Here is a 12,643-nt window from a genome sequence, read left to right on the forward strand (position 1 = left end):
TCTGTGTTTTGGTTAAACAACCTGCAAAGAAAAGGAACTGTTCCAAGCTTCCTCTGAGCAAAAGCATTTAAGATGCATCACAAATCTAATCCTACAGGATCTACAGGTTTCCTAGGCTTTTGCCAGACCAATATTCTTGATTTGGCACCTGCTCAGACGCTCGCCTCATTTCTCAGCTTCCCTTCAAACCTGGGTGCAGGGGAGAAAAAGGCATTTACTTGACGCACCACGCACAGGCACCCAGGCTGGAAGGAAGAACACTGGAGTTAACAGTAACTTTAACTTAGGGTTCTGGGAGGTGAAGACCAGAAGGGGAGGGTAGAGTGGAAATTCAGCAAGAACTCTCAGAAGAGGGCAGACTCCAGACTCTTCTACCTGGCTTTTTTTCTGATTGAATTCCAGGGCCGCAATTTGCCCTAAGGGCTAATAACAAAGATGCATCTGCAGAAAAAGGGCCTGATGTTTAGCTAACAGTGCCTGCCAAGCGGTTGCCGACTGAGGGAGCCAAGGGGATATATTTTTCCTGAGCCATGGTAAGTGAAATAGTACCTACGAAGGCTGAGCCTGAGAGAGGAGGAGGGAGGGGCAGGAGGCGAGGTCACTCAAAGGACACACCGCCCACACAGGCAGATTGAAAATGGAGAGGAGCCACACGAGGCTGCGTTCTGGAAGCTCTTACCTGTTTGTTGGGGTGAGACCGATCGAAGCCCAGGAGAAGGTTGGAGGCTTTACTATGGAGGAGGAGGTCAGCAGCCCGGAATGGGATAGAAAAGCCTTGGACAGTGTTGCAGAAGTCAAACGTGATCCAGAGGTACTGGGCATAAGCGTCGGCAAAGATGTACTGCAGGAGAAAACAGATGAGCTCGGGGCTGCCCTGGCCAGAGCCGCTGGGCGCTCCCCCAAGCCATGATCAAGTGCACATCCATACAGGGGGCCCCAAGCCAGGATCAAGTGCACATCCATACCGGGGGCCGCAAACCATGATCACGTGCACATCCATACAGAGGGCCGACGGGCATTAAGGGGCCGCAGCCTCATCGGGCTTCCATGGTGGTTTTCTCCCCATCTCCTCCTAAATGGAGTGAGCTGCCACATGCTAATCAAGGCTCAATAAGAAAAAGGTGCAGAGATGGGCCAGGTGAAGCCACAGAGAGTCAGCTTGTTCAACCAGGTAATGCAGCTGGTTGTGGCCATTTTTCCCTTTCCACTGCCTTGGCCATTCTTACTCCCTAGCAGTTCACTGGGTCACAGTCAGAGGGTGGTTACTGGCAGCTGGGACAGAGAAGCTCTGCTCTTCAGATTAGCCAAACCCAGATGGACTTTCCAGGAAAAGTCCAAACCCAAATATGTCTTTCCAGGAAAATCACTAAAACCACACCCATCTGAGAAGGTAAGCAAGCTTCTCCTGCTGGCTACCCTGCCAAGTGACTGGGCAGCTCCGGGGCCCACGCTGCCACTGTGGCTGGCAGGCTCACTCTGGCGCAGAGCAGGAAGTGGCTCTGGTGAGCAGGAGCCTTCCTTTATTCTGCTTCTGCATGGGTGAGTGACTCTGAACAAATTGGGCTGGAGAGGGGCTGCAGCCTGTGGAGTTCTCTGGGAATCTCCAGGCAATTCAATCTCCCAAGCGTTTTCTGCATGCCAGCCATGGGCTGGCCACTGAGGGGCCACAGTGAAAACTGAAGATCCTTTCCCCGATGTAGCTTGGAATCTAGCATGGGAGACGGACATGGCTGTAGCTTATCATCATTCAAGCCAAAACGAGGTTGAACGAGAAACCAGAGTCTTCTGAGAGCCTGTCTAGCTTGAGAGATCTGAAATGACTCCCTGGGACAGGTGGGCCTTAAAGGACAGGTAAGGCTTAGGGAAGGAACATTCCAAGCCTAGGGCTGTTAGGGTTTGACCACAAAGAGGAAGTGGGGAGGAGGACTACAACTTGGGTTTGATGACAGTTTTGAGGGCTTAAGGGAAATGATTAGAAAACAAGGCTGGAAAGCACAGGTGATGGAAGCCTTGAATGCACACCTGGGGAGACTTGGACGCCAGCCCCACTCCCAGAATAATGAGGGTGACTCAGGGGATGACACTTTGAATCAGAAACCAGAGCTACAGGGACCCAGTTCCACCCACAACCAGGCATTTAAATCCTAGAAGTCAACCGCTCCAAAGCAATCAGCCCAAGGACATTGTCCTTAATTGATTCCACCTGTCCACCTGATCCAGCTCAATCCTGGGCTCTGAATCCTTTCAGCCCACGGTCTTGGCCTGGACTAACATTTCAGCCCTGTTCCCATGTTGCTTTCAGATGCTCTTAACTCCTTTTCATTTGTACACTCTTTACCCAAATCCAGACTATAAACCGCCCAGGGACACATTTAGTGAGTTTTCTCTTAGGTTTCCTCCTTGGCACCTACAGTGAATCTCCAAACTCTGCAGAAGCCAGATTAAATCTAACTGGAAAAGGTAGTAAATGTTTTGAAAGCAAAAACAACCATAAGAAAATGTAATGTTACAAAAACCAATTATGATCCTACAAGGATCATTATGATTTGGGAGTGTGAAGTTATTCCCTAGAAATAACTTAGCCCATCTTCCTGCTCCCAAACCACCTTAATTATTAGGGAAGGGAGCATTCCCAGTTTCAAAAGATATCTCCAGAAATCTATTTCATAGTTTCCTGCAGTCTCGCGTTTGAGAAGGTAATGCTAAAACTTAGGAAGTCATAAAACTTACTGCATTATGATTCGTGGTAGTAGCTAAAATTTTTCAAGAGCACTTACTATGTGCCAGGCACTGAGCTAGAAGTTTTGCGTGGCCTTCTCTGACTTAGTTCCTGCACTGCTCACAACAACTCAATGCTCTGGATGTTACGGTGCCACACCCTCTTTTGATAATGCATGCGCTGAGGTTTAGAGAGGTTAACCACCCAGGGTGACGCAGACAAGGCACTATTAACATCTATATCTGCCTGGTTCACAGCCCATCTCTTAACAGTTCATCAATCCTTATCTCTCTTCTTCTGACAAAGAAAAAGCAGCATTTCCTGAAAGTAATTCATAGATCTTACATTGTACCATCTGACTCACTTGCGCACTTTCTCTCCCACTCCACTCCTGTTGGCTGGAAACTCTCTCCCCCAGCCCTCCAGGACATTCCCCTCTCAACTCTCCATCCCCTACGCCTGGGTAACTGGATGGCTCCTTCCTCTCCAGATACCTCCTGCTCTCAAATACTCTCACTGCTCTTCCATCCTTCACTGCTACAGTTGGGTATCCTTCCACAAAGCTTTAGCAACTGCCTCTGGGAACAAGCAGGGCATTTCCAACCCTCACTTCTCACTGAGATTCTACTTCTGTTTCTTTTTTATAGTTTCAGCATCTCCACTTTTGATGGACCACGATATTTTACTACGTCCAAAACTTCAGACCCCCCCAAAACCAATTCTGTCTCCCCACATTTCAAATTCTCCCCCTGCTATACCTATTCCCAGTCCAGCTGCTCCCAAGTAGACTTGGGTCTTTACTCCCATCTCCCCTTCAACCCCACTCTCAACCAACCACCTACCCTCTTTTTTCCTTTGAAATCTTTCTCAAAACCTGTGCCTTGCTTTTTACTCCCTGTGCTACCAACATGGCCCAGGTCCTTACTAAAGATCGAGGCAAACTGGGGCATAGGCAATGGGCTTTCTTCATCCTCATTCCTTCAAGCACCTTAGTGAAATACTTAGAGTGAAGACAGGTTTGGATGAGTGACAGCTAGTTCTTGCATACATGGCCACAATGGTTCCCTTTCTGGACTCTTCTTAATCTTTTCCTCCCAACTCATCATAAATATTGCCAGGAGATGTTTCTTTTAGACGTTTCTCTAAAAGACACTATCCAGTCACTTCCCTACTCAAAGATTCTTCCAGGGCTCCCTGCAGTCCCAGAGAGGAGGACAGGGACCTGTTCAACTCTGCAAAGCAACTCAGAGGAAACCACCCACCCTAAAAAGCAAATCTTGCTGTCCTGCAAGGAAACCAAATGTTGGAACCTCGAAGTCTCCGCCCCCGCCCTTCTCCTCCTGGAGGGCTCCCACCAACTCCATTCTACCTTCTGAGGTCACATGTCCATCCTTGAAGCTCCATTTCTAACCTGACCTGACTTCCCTAATCCAACCCCACTGAATTCCCCTGCCTCTAAACTGGGCACAGGGTGCTTCATCCTGTTATGTGGCATGTTACAAATGTGCGTGTTAGGGAGACACAAAGTACCCCACTCTGCTTCTGCATCAACTCCCTATTCTGCCTGGCTGTCCAGTTTCCCAGAGGCCAACCCCCCAGACTGACCAGCAGCAGACCTACCAGGTGCTGTCCAAACTGTGCAGTTTCAGAAGTATTGTCGTGTACCCCAACCTCTCCATCCTAGTTTGCACTTAAGATTTCAGAGGAGCTTCAACCTTTGCCTTAAAGCTCTGAAAATACAAATATCTATGGAAAAACAAGCTACAAAATGTTATCTACCAGTGATTAGCATCAGAGACTCTCTCTAGTTTTGCCTGGAGAAACCACGTGCACCATGACAGAATGAAGAGTAGTGAAGGCAATGAAAGAACATCCGTCTAGAAGGTGAGAGCAAAGGGAGAGAGAATTGTCCTGCAATTTTACCTAGAAACAACCTCTGCCTGGAAAAAGGCAGCATTGTTCTCACTTCTGCTATTGAGGGTGTGAAGCCTAACTCCACTTCCATGGCCTTTTTTAAAGAGCCCCGGGTATATTTAGACTCTGTCTGACCAATCTCGGGGGCCCCACAAGGCTTGTGCAACTGGGGCGGGAGCTTCACACTGGCTCAGAGCACAAGGGTGCTCAGCAGGGAAGCAGGACCGCTGGGCAATACCAAAATAGACCCAGAACTCAGATGGCCCCAGGACTGCTCCAGCTCCATCACAAGGCTCAGCCTCTAACCTGGCACACCACCCCCCAACCGTCCCCAGGCCTACATTCCTCCCAGAGGGCCCTTTCCTAACATCTTAACCATTCAGAGCACCTGCTAACATTCATTTCAACCATTTCAAATGCTCTTTGACAGCCCACCCAACATCTTCACTCAGGCCTGGGCTGAGCAGCCCACTGTTGACAGCAAGGTCCCCAGCCTTGTGTGATTTTTCTCAGGAAGTGGTATGTCTGGTGGGGCAATCTGCCTTCCAGGGGACAAAGGCAAAAGTACCAAAAGCAATCAGCACCGTTAAGAGTCATCATTTCCTTCCTGAGAAGTCTTGGGAGGGTTAACAGCCTTCTCTGGGGAATCAGAAACTCTGTAGAAAATGCTGCCTCCCCATCCCACTCAGCCTAGTCCAGGTCTGAGGTCCAGCTGCCATCAGGTTGGTCATCTCCACCAACTCCAAAGCACATTCAGTTCACCCATGAAAGATCTAAGATGTACCACTCTTGAAATCAGACAGCACATGGGCTGCACGCAGCTTACCCCATCTCACCATGCAGCACCCAAACTCCTTTGTTATAATCATCCCCAGGCTGTGCCCCGCCTCCTGCCTCAGTGGCATGGCCCTGCTCCGCTCCTTCTCCAAAACCCAATGCCGCAAAGCCCCAGATTCCCTGCCTGCTCTAAACCTCCAACTGCACGGCCAAGACCTCATTTTTCCCATCTTCTGACTCTTCAGACTTGTGGTCTTTGCAGCTGCTCACAAGCCACACGACAAGCAGGAAGGAAGACGGATGGAACCTGCCTACAGACATCTGTGCACTATGGGAGGAGGTGGGGAGGAGACAGACGGAGCTGAAAAGGAGATTCCTGGAGACAACAGGGCAATTTCAAGGCCAGGACTTCAGCAAGAGTTAGCTCTGAGGCCATGTACAAATATAACAACAGTAATCAGGTAAGCACAACGTGATAAAGTAATCCAAGTGTTGATTGGTTTTTTCCCAAATTCATTCTTTAAATTAACATCACCGTTTATCACATGCAACATGATGCTCTGAAGCTCATACACAGTGTGAACTGATTATATCTAGCTAATTAACCAATGCATGACCTCACCTAGTTATTTTTGTGGTAAGAACACTGAACATCCACTGTCTCTGCGTTTTTTAGACATATAGTAAATCAGCAAGTGTTATTTGCTTCTTGAGAGGCAGGGGGGCAGGCACATCTGTCCAGAGGAAAGACAGAGCAAGCTGGGCCCTGGGCAGGGGAGCCCAGGGAAAGGTGGGCAGAGAGGCCCAGCCACCCTGGGAGTCCAGGACCAGGTCTGTCTGTCACAGTGTCCTGCCCGTGCAGTGGAGGGGAGAACACAGGGCCAGCTACCCGTCTACACAGCCAATCCCCTTGGATACCTTCTCCTTGCTTTTTTTTTTTTTTTTTTTGCGCTTTTTTGACAGGGCTGGGTTTGAACCCACCACCTCCGACATATGGGGCTGGCGCCCTACTCCTTGAGCCACAGGTGTCGCCCCTTCTCCTTGCTTTTTACCTCTGGGGAGGGTGCTGGCCTGCTCTGTCACCCAGGAATTACGTAAGAGAGGGAAGTTTGCCCCTAACTGCTACTCCCTTCTGAGATCATTAGGCAGAGCTGATATTTAACCAGCATGTACCAGTAATGATTATTCCAGTTGTTTAAAAAAAAACAACAGCCCTATACCAGCTGCCCTGAAACGGACAAGTGGCTCTTCCTGAAGCCAAAGGGGCCTGGACCCTTCCCCTAGGACCTCCCCCCAACCCAGTAGCTAAAAGGTTAAATGCCAGCCCAGCAGGGGTCCCCCAGGACCCATCCCCCTCCAGACAGGGTCTGCTCTGATTGGTCAGTACCAAAGCCCCAGCAGAGGCTAAACATTGTGAAGGCAGCTCCTGCTAAGAGACCTCAGACCTCTGCCACTTGAGAGACCAGCACTGGGGATCTGGGAAGCAGACTCTGTAGACAGATCTTGCTGAATTGTTCCTTCCTAGAGCCACAGAAAGCAGCACGGACCCTTCCCTCAGAAAGCTTTTGCAACTAGCAAGTCTTTCTTGGTTTCTCTATGAAAGATCTTTACCTCAAAAGCAATTAATGTAACCTGCTTCTGTGTACCCTCTACGAATCCCCAACAATTAAAAAAAAAAATCGTTACCTGGAAGAGGTCATCTGGCCTGGAAACTAGGTAACACAGGAGTGGGGGTGGGGGGGGAAGGCAATCCAACACAAGGCTCCCTGATCAGTGGGAAGCCTTACAGCAGGGGGCTGGATTCCTGCTCCCCCCAACACACACACACATACACACACACACACACACACACCCCTCCCTGGAGGCCCAGGGTCAATGCTTCCTCTGAATCAAATTGCCTAACCAAGGAAAAAGCCCCCCAAGGCCAGCCAGCTGGGAAAACAAAGCAGGAGGCATGGTGATATCTGGTGCCTTGGTTTTCTTTCCTTTATATCAGTGTAGATTCAGAGAGGGAGGAAAAAGAAGAGAGCACCAATTCATGCGCACACACAGAGGTACATGCACACGTGCACACCTATGCACACATGTACAGGTACACTGATGATGTCTTAGTAGACATGGTCAGACCACAGTGTTAGTCCCAATATACCTGGGAAACATTTTTTTCCACCTGCGAGTCAGGCGATTTATTAACCAGCTGATTTTCTGTGATTTAATACACGACTGTTTGTCTAGAAATCCTGCCTGACCAGTATTTGCCCTACATGATTAAACACAGACCCACCCATTCTGCCACAGACTCCCAGGTAGCACAAAAACAGTTGCTGGCCACCAGTCACGCTGCAAAGATCACAAAGAGGGCCACTTGCCAGGCACCCCCTAGGTGCGGCAGTCCCTGCAGGAGGGCAGTCCCTGCAGGACGCAGTCCCATGTGGGGAGGAGACGGGCCCAGCTCCCTCCTTACCCGCCCAGCTCCCTCCTTACCCGTTTGTTGTCCGCAGGACTGTGGTAGAACTGGGCAATCACGGCTTCGCTGCTGTTTCCCACACCAAAGTTCAGCTTCTCTGAAATTTTCTTGAATGATTTTCCATAGTCATAAGACACATACACCTGGGATACAGAGCAGGAGACGAGAAAGAAAATAGCTGATGAGAAACTGGGCAGAAAGACCTCTCACCCTCGTCCACGTTCAAACATCCCACCCTGGACCCCAAAGAGGGCTCCCATGAGGTCCCTGATACCATGAAGATTACAGGTGCTACCAGATAACCCCCAAAGGAGAAGCAGGCACCTCTGTCGGTCCCCAAGTGTGTGGGGACAATACACTGGGGTCTTTTCTGAGGCCAAGGCAAGTCCCCGGAGCAGGAGACAAATGACAGAAACAATAATAACCTCATCACCACAGCTGGGTTAAGTGTTTAACAAATTGCATCCAAGGGCAGACAAAACGTGGCTGTCAGAGGGGAAAGGGGTTGTGAATTTGCTTTGCCATCTGTTAAACTGTCCCCCAAATGTAATCAAATTCTTCATCCCTCAGCAAGGAGGTTCTGCTCCGACAGCATTCCATGCTTAAGAAAAACATCGTGGGTCTTCACCAAGTAGCCCAAGAGATGGGAAAGAAAGAAAGCGAAGTAATTCAATGCACAGAGGTTCCAACATTGGTCGCAGAATCCCTTCTCCAGCACTAGCGTCTGTAGACAGCAGACACTAACAACAACAGATTTTGTGCATTTGCCAAGAGTAATTCCTGATCTCTGTCTATGCAGCGACCAGTGACAAAACGTAAGAGTGTCTGTCACTCACTGAATGCTCACTTGGTGCACATACAGTATTAACCTCTTCAAATGAGTGAGCACAGTTAACTCTCCCAAGGGCCCTACACAGAAAGTGCAATCAGTAAAACTATTTTACGGGCAACACAACAGAAGCTTATGAGATGAGTCCCCTGCCAAGGTAACAAAGAATGTAAGTAGCAGAGTGGGATTCTGACCCAGGACACCTGCCTCCAAAGCCAGCGGTCTTAAAGTCATTATCACAGGTAACAAATACTAGAATGAAAGTGGCCAGATTTTGTGCCTGGACTTTACTACCAGTGAGCTATGAAATATAATTAATACAATTGTTGAGTTAAAAACAAGCCTGACAGATGAATGTAACAACTTATTTTTTAAGTGATGTATGTGATAGTGAATTGGGGTAGGGATGGAAGGAAAATGACAGGTCAATCTCAAAAAGAACAGAAACTACTAGACTAACCCCAGGGAGTGTGTTACCATCCTCGCCCTTCTGTGTCAACAGCAAACATGCTTGAGGGTTTTACATGAGCCAGGGACTGTGCTAGGCTTCAGACATACAGACACTAATAAGTTAAAGACCTGGCCTTTAGATACAACGTGTGTAGATGTTTGTCATGTTTGTAAACAATGCCCTATATTAACATAAGGCAGGTACAAGGGCAACTGAGAGCACACACAGGTGCCTAATACTTATTAGATGTCAAGGTTAGAAGAAGCCAAGGCAGAGCCTCTGCCTTTATCTGGGTCACAGTGGAAGAAACTATTAGAGCACACGGTATGGATTCCTGACTACCAACCACACAGTACGAGGCTGCCACAAACACAGCTTCAGAATTTCTGCAGGGGGTGGCACCAGTAGCTCAAGGAGTATTTGCAGGGGGTGGCACCTGTGGCTCAAGGAATAGGGCACCAGCCCCATATACCAGAGATGGCGGGTTCAAACCCAGCCCCGGCCAAAAACTGCAACCAAAGAGTTTGAGGTTGCTGTGAGCTGTGACACCACATCACTCTATCAAAGGTGACCTAGTGTAAATAATTCACAAAAAAAAAAAAAAAACCCCGAAAGAAGAAAGAATTTCTGCAGGCAGGCCAGGCATGGTGGCTGACGGCTGTAATCCTAGCACTCGGGAAGGCTGAAGCAGGTAGATCCCTTGAGCTCAGGAGTTCAAGACCAGCCTGTGCAAGACAGAGACCCCATCTCTTCTAAAAATAAGAAAACAAGGCAGGTGCAGTGGTGGGCACCTGTAATCTTAGCACTCTAGGAGGCTGAGGTGGGTGGACCACCTGAGCTCAGGAGTTCAAGACCAGCCTGAGCAAGAGTGAGACCCCCTCCCTAAAAAAAATAATAGCCAGGTATTGTGGCAGGCACTTATAGTCCTAGCCACTCAGGAGGCTGAGACAAGAAGATTGCCTGAGCCCAAAAGATGGAGGTTGCTGTGAGCTATGATGATGCCACACACAGCACTCTACCCAGGTTAACAGAGTGAGACTCTGCCTCAAAGAAAAAAAAAAAAATAGAATTTCTGTAGGTTGAGAATCTGAGTAAAATGATGAAGCATAACATTCTCACTTCCATTCTGCTGGCAACAAATGGACATTCACCTCCTGGTTAGGTTCAGAAGTCACATAAGCAAATTAATGGCTTCTCAGAAAGGGAACCAAGGCCCTGTGCAGCTCCAACATCCCGGAATTTGACTAGGCACTGTGGTTTATTTCCCCAGAAGCACACACGTGATGGTGTCCGTCGGGGTAGCATTTTTCAGTATACGATATTCCTCCAGGTGCATTACCACCCTGCTTATTTACAAACCCTCTCAGATACTCCCACCTTTGTCTCCTTCAGTTCACCTGCAGTGTAGCAGGTGTTCAATAATGATTTCTGGAATGAGTATCATTATAAACCAAAGAATAAATGATCGTGTTAAGTCCAATAATGAAAAAGAGGGAACAGAATGAATCCATGAGAGAGTAACTATTCCCTTTTAAGAAGTAAAAATACTCAGAGAATTGAGTGACTAGCCTGAGGTCATACTGCTAGCGAGGGACAAAACTATGACACTTTCTTCCCATTTCAAATCCAGTTGTCTCTACTCCTGCAAGTTACCTTCTAGAATGTTCTCTTTACCATACATTTCTCCATTAAAAAGAAAGGCCATATGCCAAATCCATGGACCAAGCACTCAAGGGAACGCTGGCCAGCAGGGAGAGACAACTCACTTTCACAAAGCCTTTCCCAGATTCTCTGCCATCGGGCACTTGGAGATAAAACCACCTTCACTACCAAAAATCTCTTCCTTAATTCTCACCAGCAAACACAACCCATCACTTTGGGTCTTAATACTTAACAGAAGGTGAAAGTAAGTAAGTATGTTAGGGTCCCTCTTATGCCAACAGTCCATCAGGAATTCTTCATCAGCCTTCTTTCTCCAGCTTGAAAAACTCCAGCACAGTATTTGGATCCTATCCCCATAATTTTCATTTCTATTTGATTAATACAGACTATAAACTCCACCACACTCAGGACTGGCACTTTCCTCCAAGGGATCCACTTTCCTCCAAGTTGAGCAGGCCAGAAAAGGCCTCTGCCAGTGTGCGGTTGACACCAAGGGGGCCGATGGTCTTGACAATGCACCCTCCCTTGTGCACGGAGGCTGGGGCTGTCTTTTCTTCACGGCACCACTATGCCGCTGACACAGTCTGCTACCATCTCCAGGTCAATTTGGGAAAACACCTTGGACTTCTTCTCACACTTCTATAGTTTATTTTTCATCCAGACACAGATTTCTGCACTAATAGTCCTCCCTGACCTCACCATGACATCACCCCCTAAAGAACAGAACAGAGCAGGGAAGGAGGTGATAAACCACTTAAAATTGATGGTTAGATCCTTTTTTTACCTAGAAAGAGGGTTCCCCAAACTGAGTGTTTCACATTCTTTCCCTTGTATTTCAAAACCATATAATAGTAGTGAGAAGGGTGAGGCAGAGGGCTCCAGTATGCAGAGAGCCTGGCCACATCTGAGTAGAGCAGTGTTTCTCAAACTTTAATAGGCCTACAGAGCCCCTTGTAAGACACTGGCCAAATGCAGGTTCCAATTCAAAAGTCTGTTGTGGGACCTGAGATTGTAGATTTCTAACCAGCTCCCAGAAAACTCCCATGGGCTGACCGACAGACCCAACTCTGGGTGGCACAATTTTACAAGTACAGTCTCAACCATGGATGAGAAGACCAAGAAAAAGTAAACACCTTGGCCCAAGGTCAGACTGGCAATGAACAACGGGCAGAGCCAGGACTCCAACCCAGGCCTTCAGACCCCAGCCTTCTGCTGTTAGCAAGTACTGACCCTGCTCAAACCCAAGGGGCACCAATCTTAACGTCCACCACTGCGACCCAAGGGCAGAGGGTCCTGTCAGTGATGGGATTGTCCCTGGCTGATTCCTACCTTCTGGTGGACACAATGTCTGGACAGTATTTCAGCCAGTTATGTTGTAGCCGAGTACTTTATAACCCTCAGTGCTTTGTAAAAGATGTCAAGAGAACAGAAACGGAGTTAGGAAGGGTCAAAAGAAAGATCTATTGTTTCCTTTCACGAACTTATCACAGAAAAGACCAGCCCTGCAGAAGCCAGACTCATGGTGGAATCATGCTGGCTACAAGTTCATCAGGCAATGACTATTTTTTTTTTTAATTTTTTCCTATTTAAAAGCAAACCTTTCTGGATTCCAGCCTCCAAAACTGTCCCTTTTTGTATACTGAGTACGAACGACCCTGGCCATTGTCCAGCACTCACAGAGTTCCTGATTTATGTAAGTTCTCTCCCTCCTGGATTGCTGACAGGGCCTTATGCTCTCCGTCCTCTTTAAAGAAAATTTAGACTGTTACTACTCCAGCTCCATCAACTCCTGCCTCTGAGTCATAACTTATTTTTGCATTAATT

At 48.0% G+C, this 12,643-nt stretch overlaps 1 protein-coding gene across 1 annotated transcript in view; it reads right to left on the bottom strand.

Annotated features, from left to right (window-relative positions):
- Nucleotides 1–12,643, bottom strand: part of SORL1 (sortilin related receptor 1) — a 163,983-nt gene that overhangs the window by 131,734 nt on the left and 19,606 nt on the right. The window contains exons 3-4 of the mRNA XM_012809544.1: nt 7,895–8,020; nt 680–841 (exon numbers count right to left, since the gene is read on the bottom strand). Coding sequence (XP_012664998.1) covers nt 680–841; nt 7,895–8,020 — 288 coding nt within the window. The remainder of the gene's footprint in view (nt 1–679; nt 842–7,894; nt 8,021–12,643) is intronic.

The sequence above is a fragment of the Otolemur garnettii genome, unplaced genomic scaffold (genome assembly GCF_000181295.1).
Source record: "Otolemur garnettii isolate 467f Iridium unplaced genomic scaffold, OtoGar3 scaffold00108, whole genome shotgun sequence".
NCBI classification, from domain to species: Eukaryota; Metazoa; Chordata; class Mammalia; order Primates; family Galagidae; genus Otolemur; species Otolemur garnettii.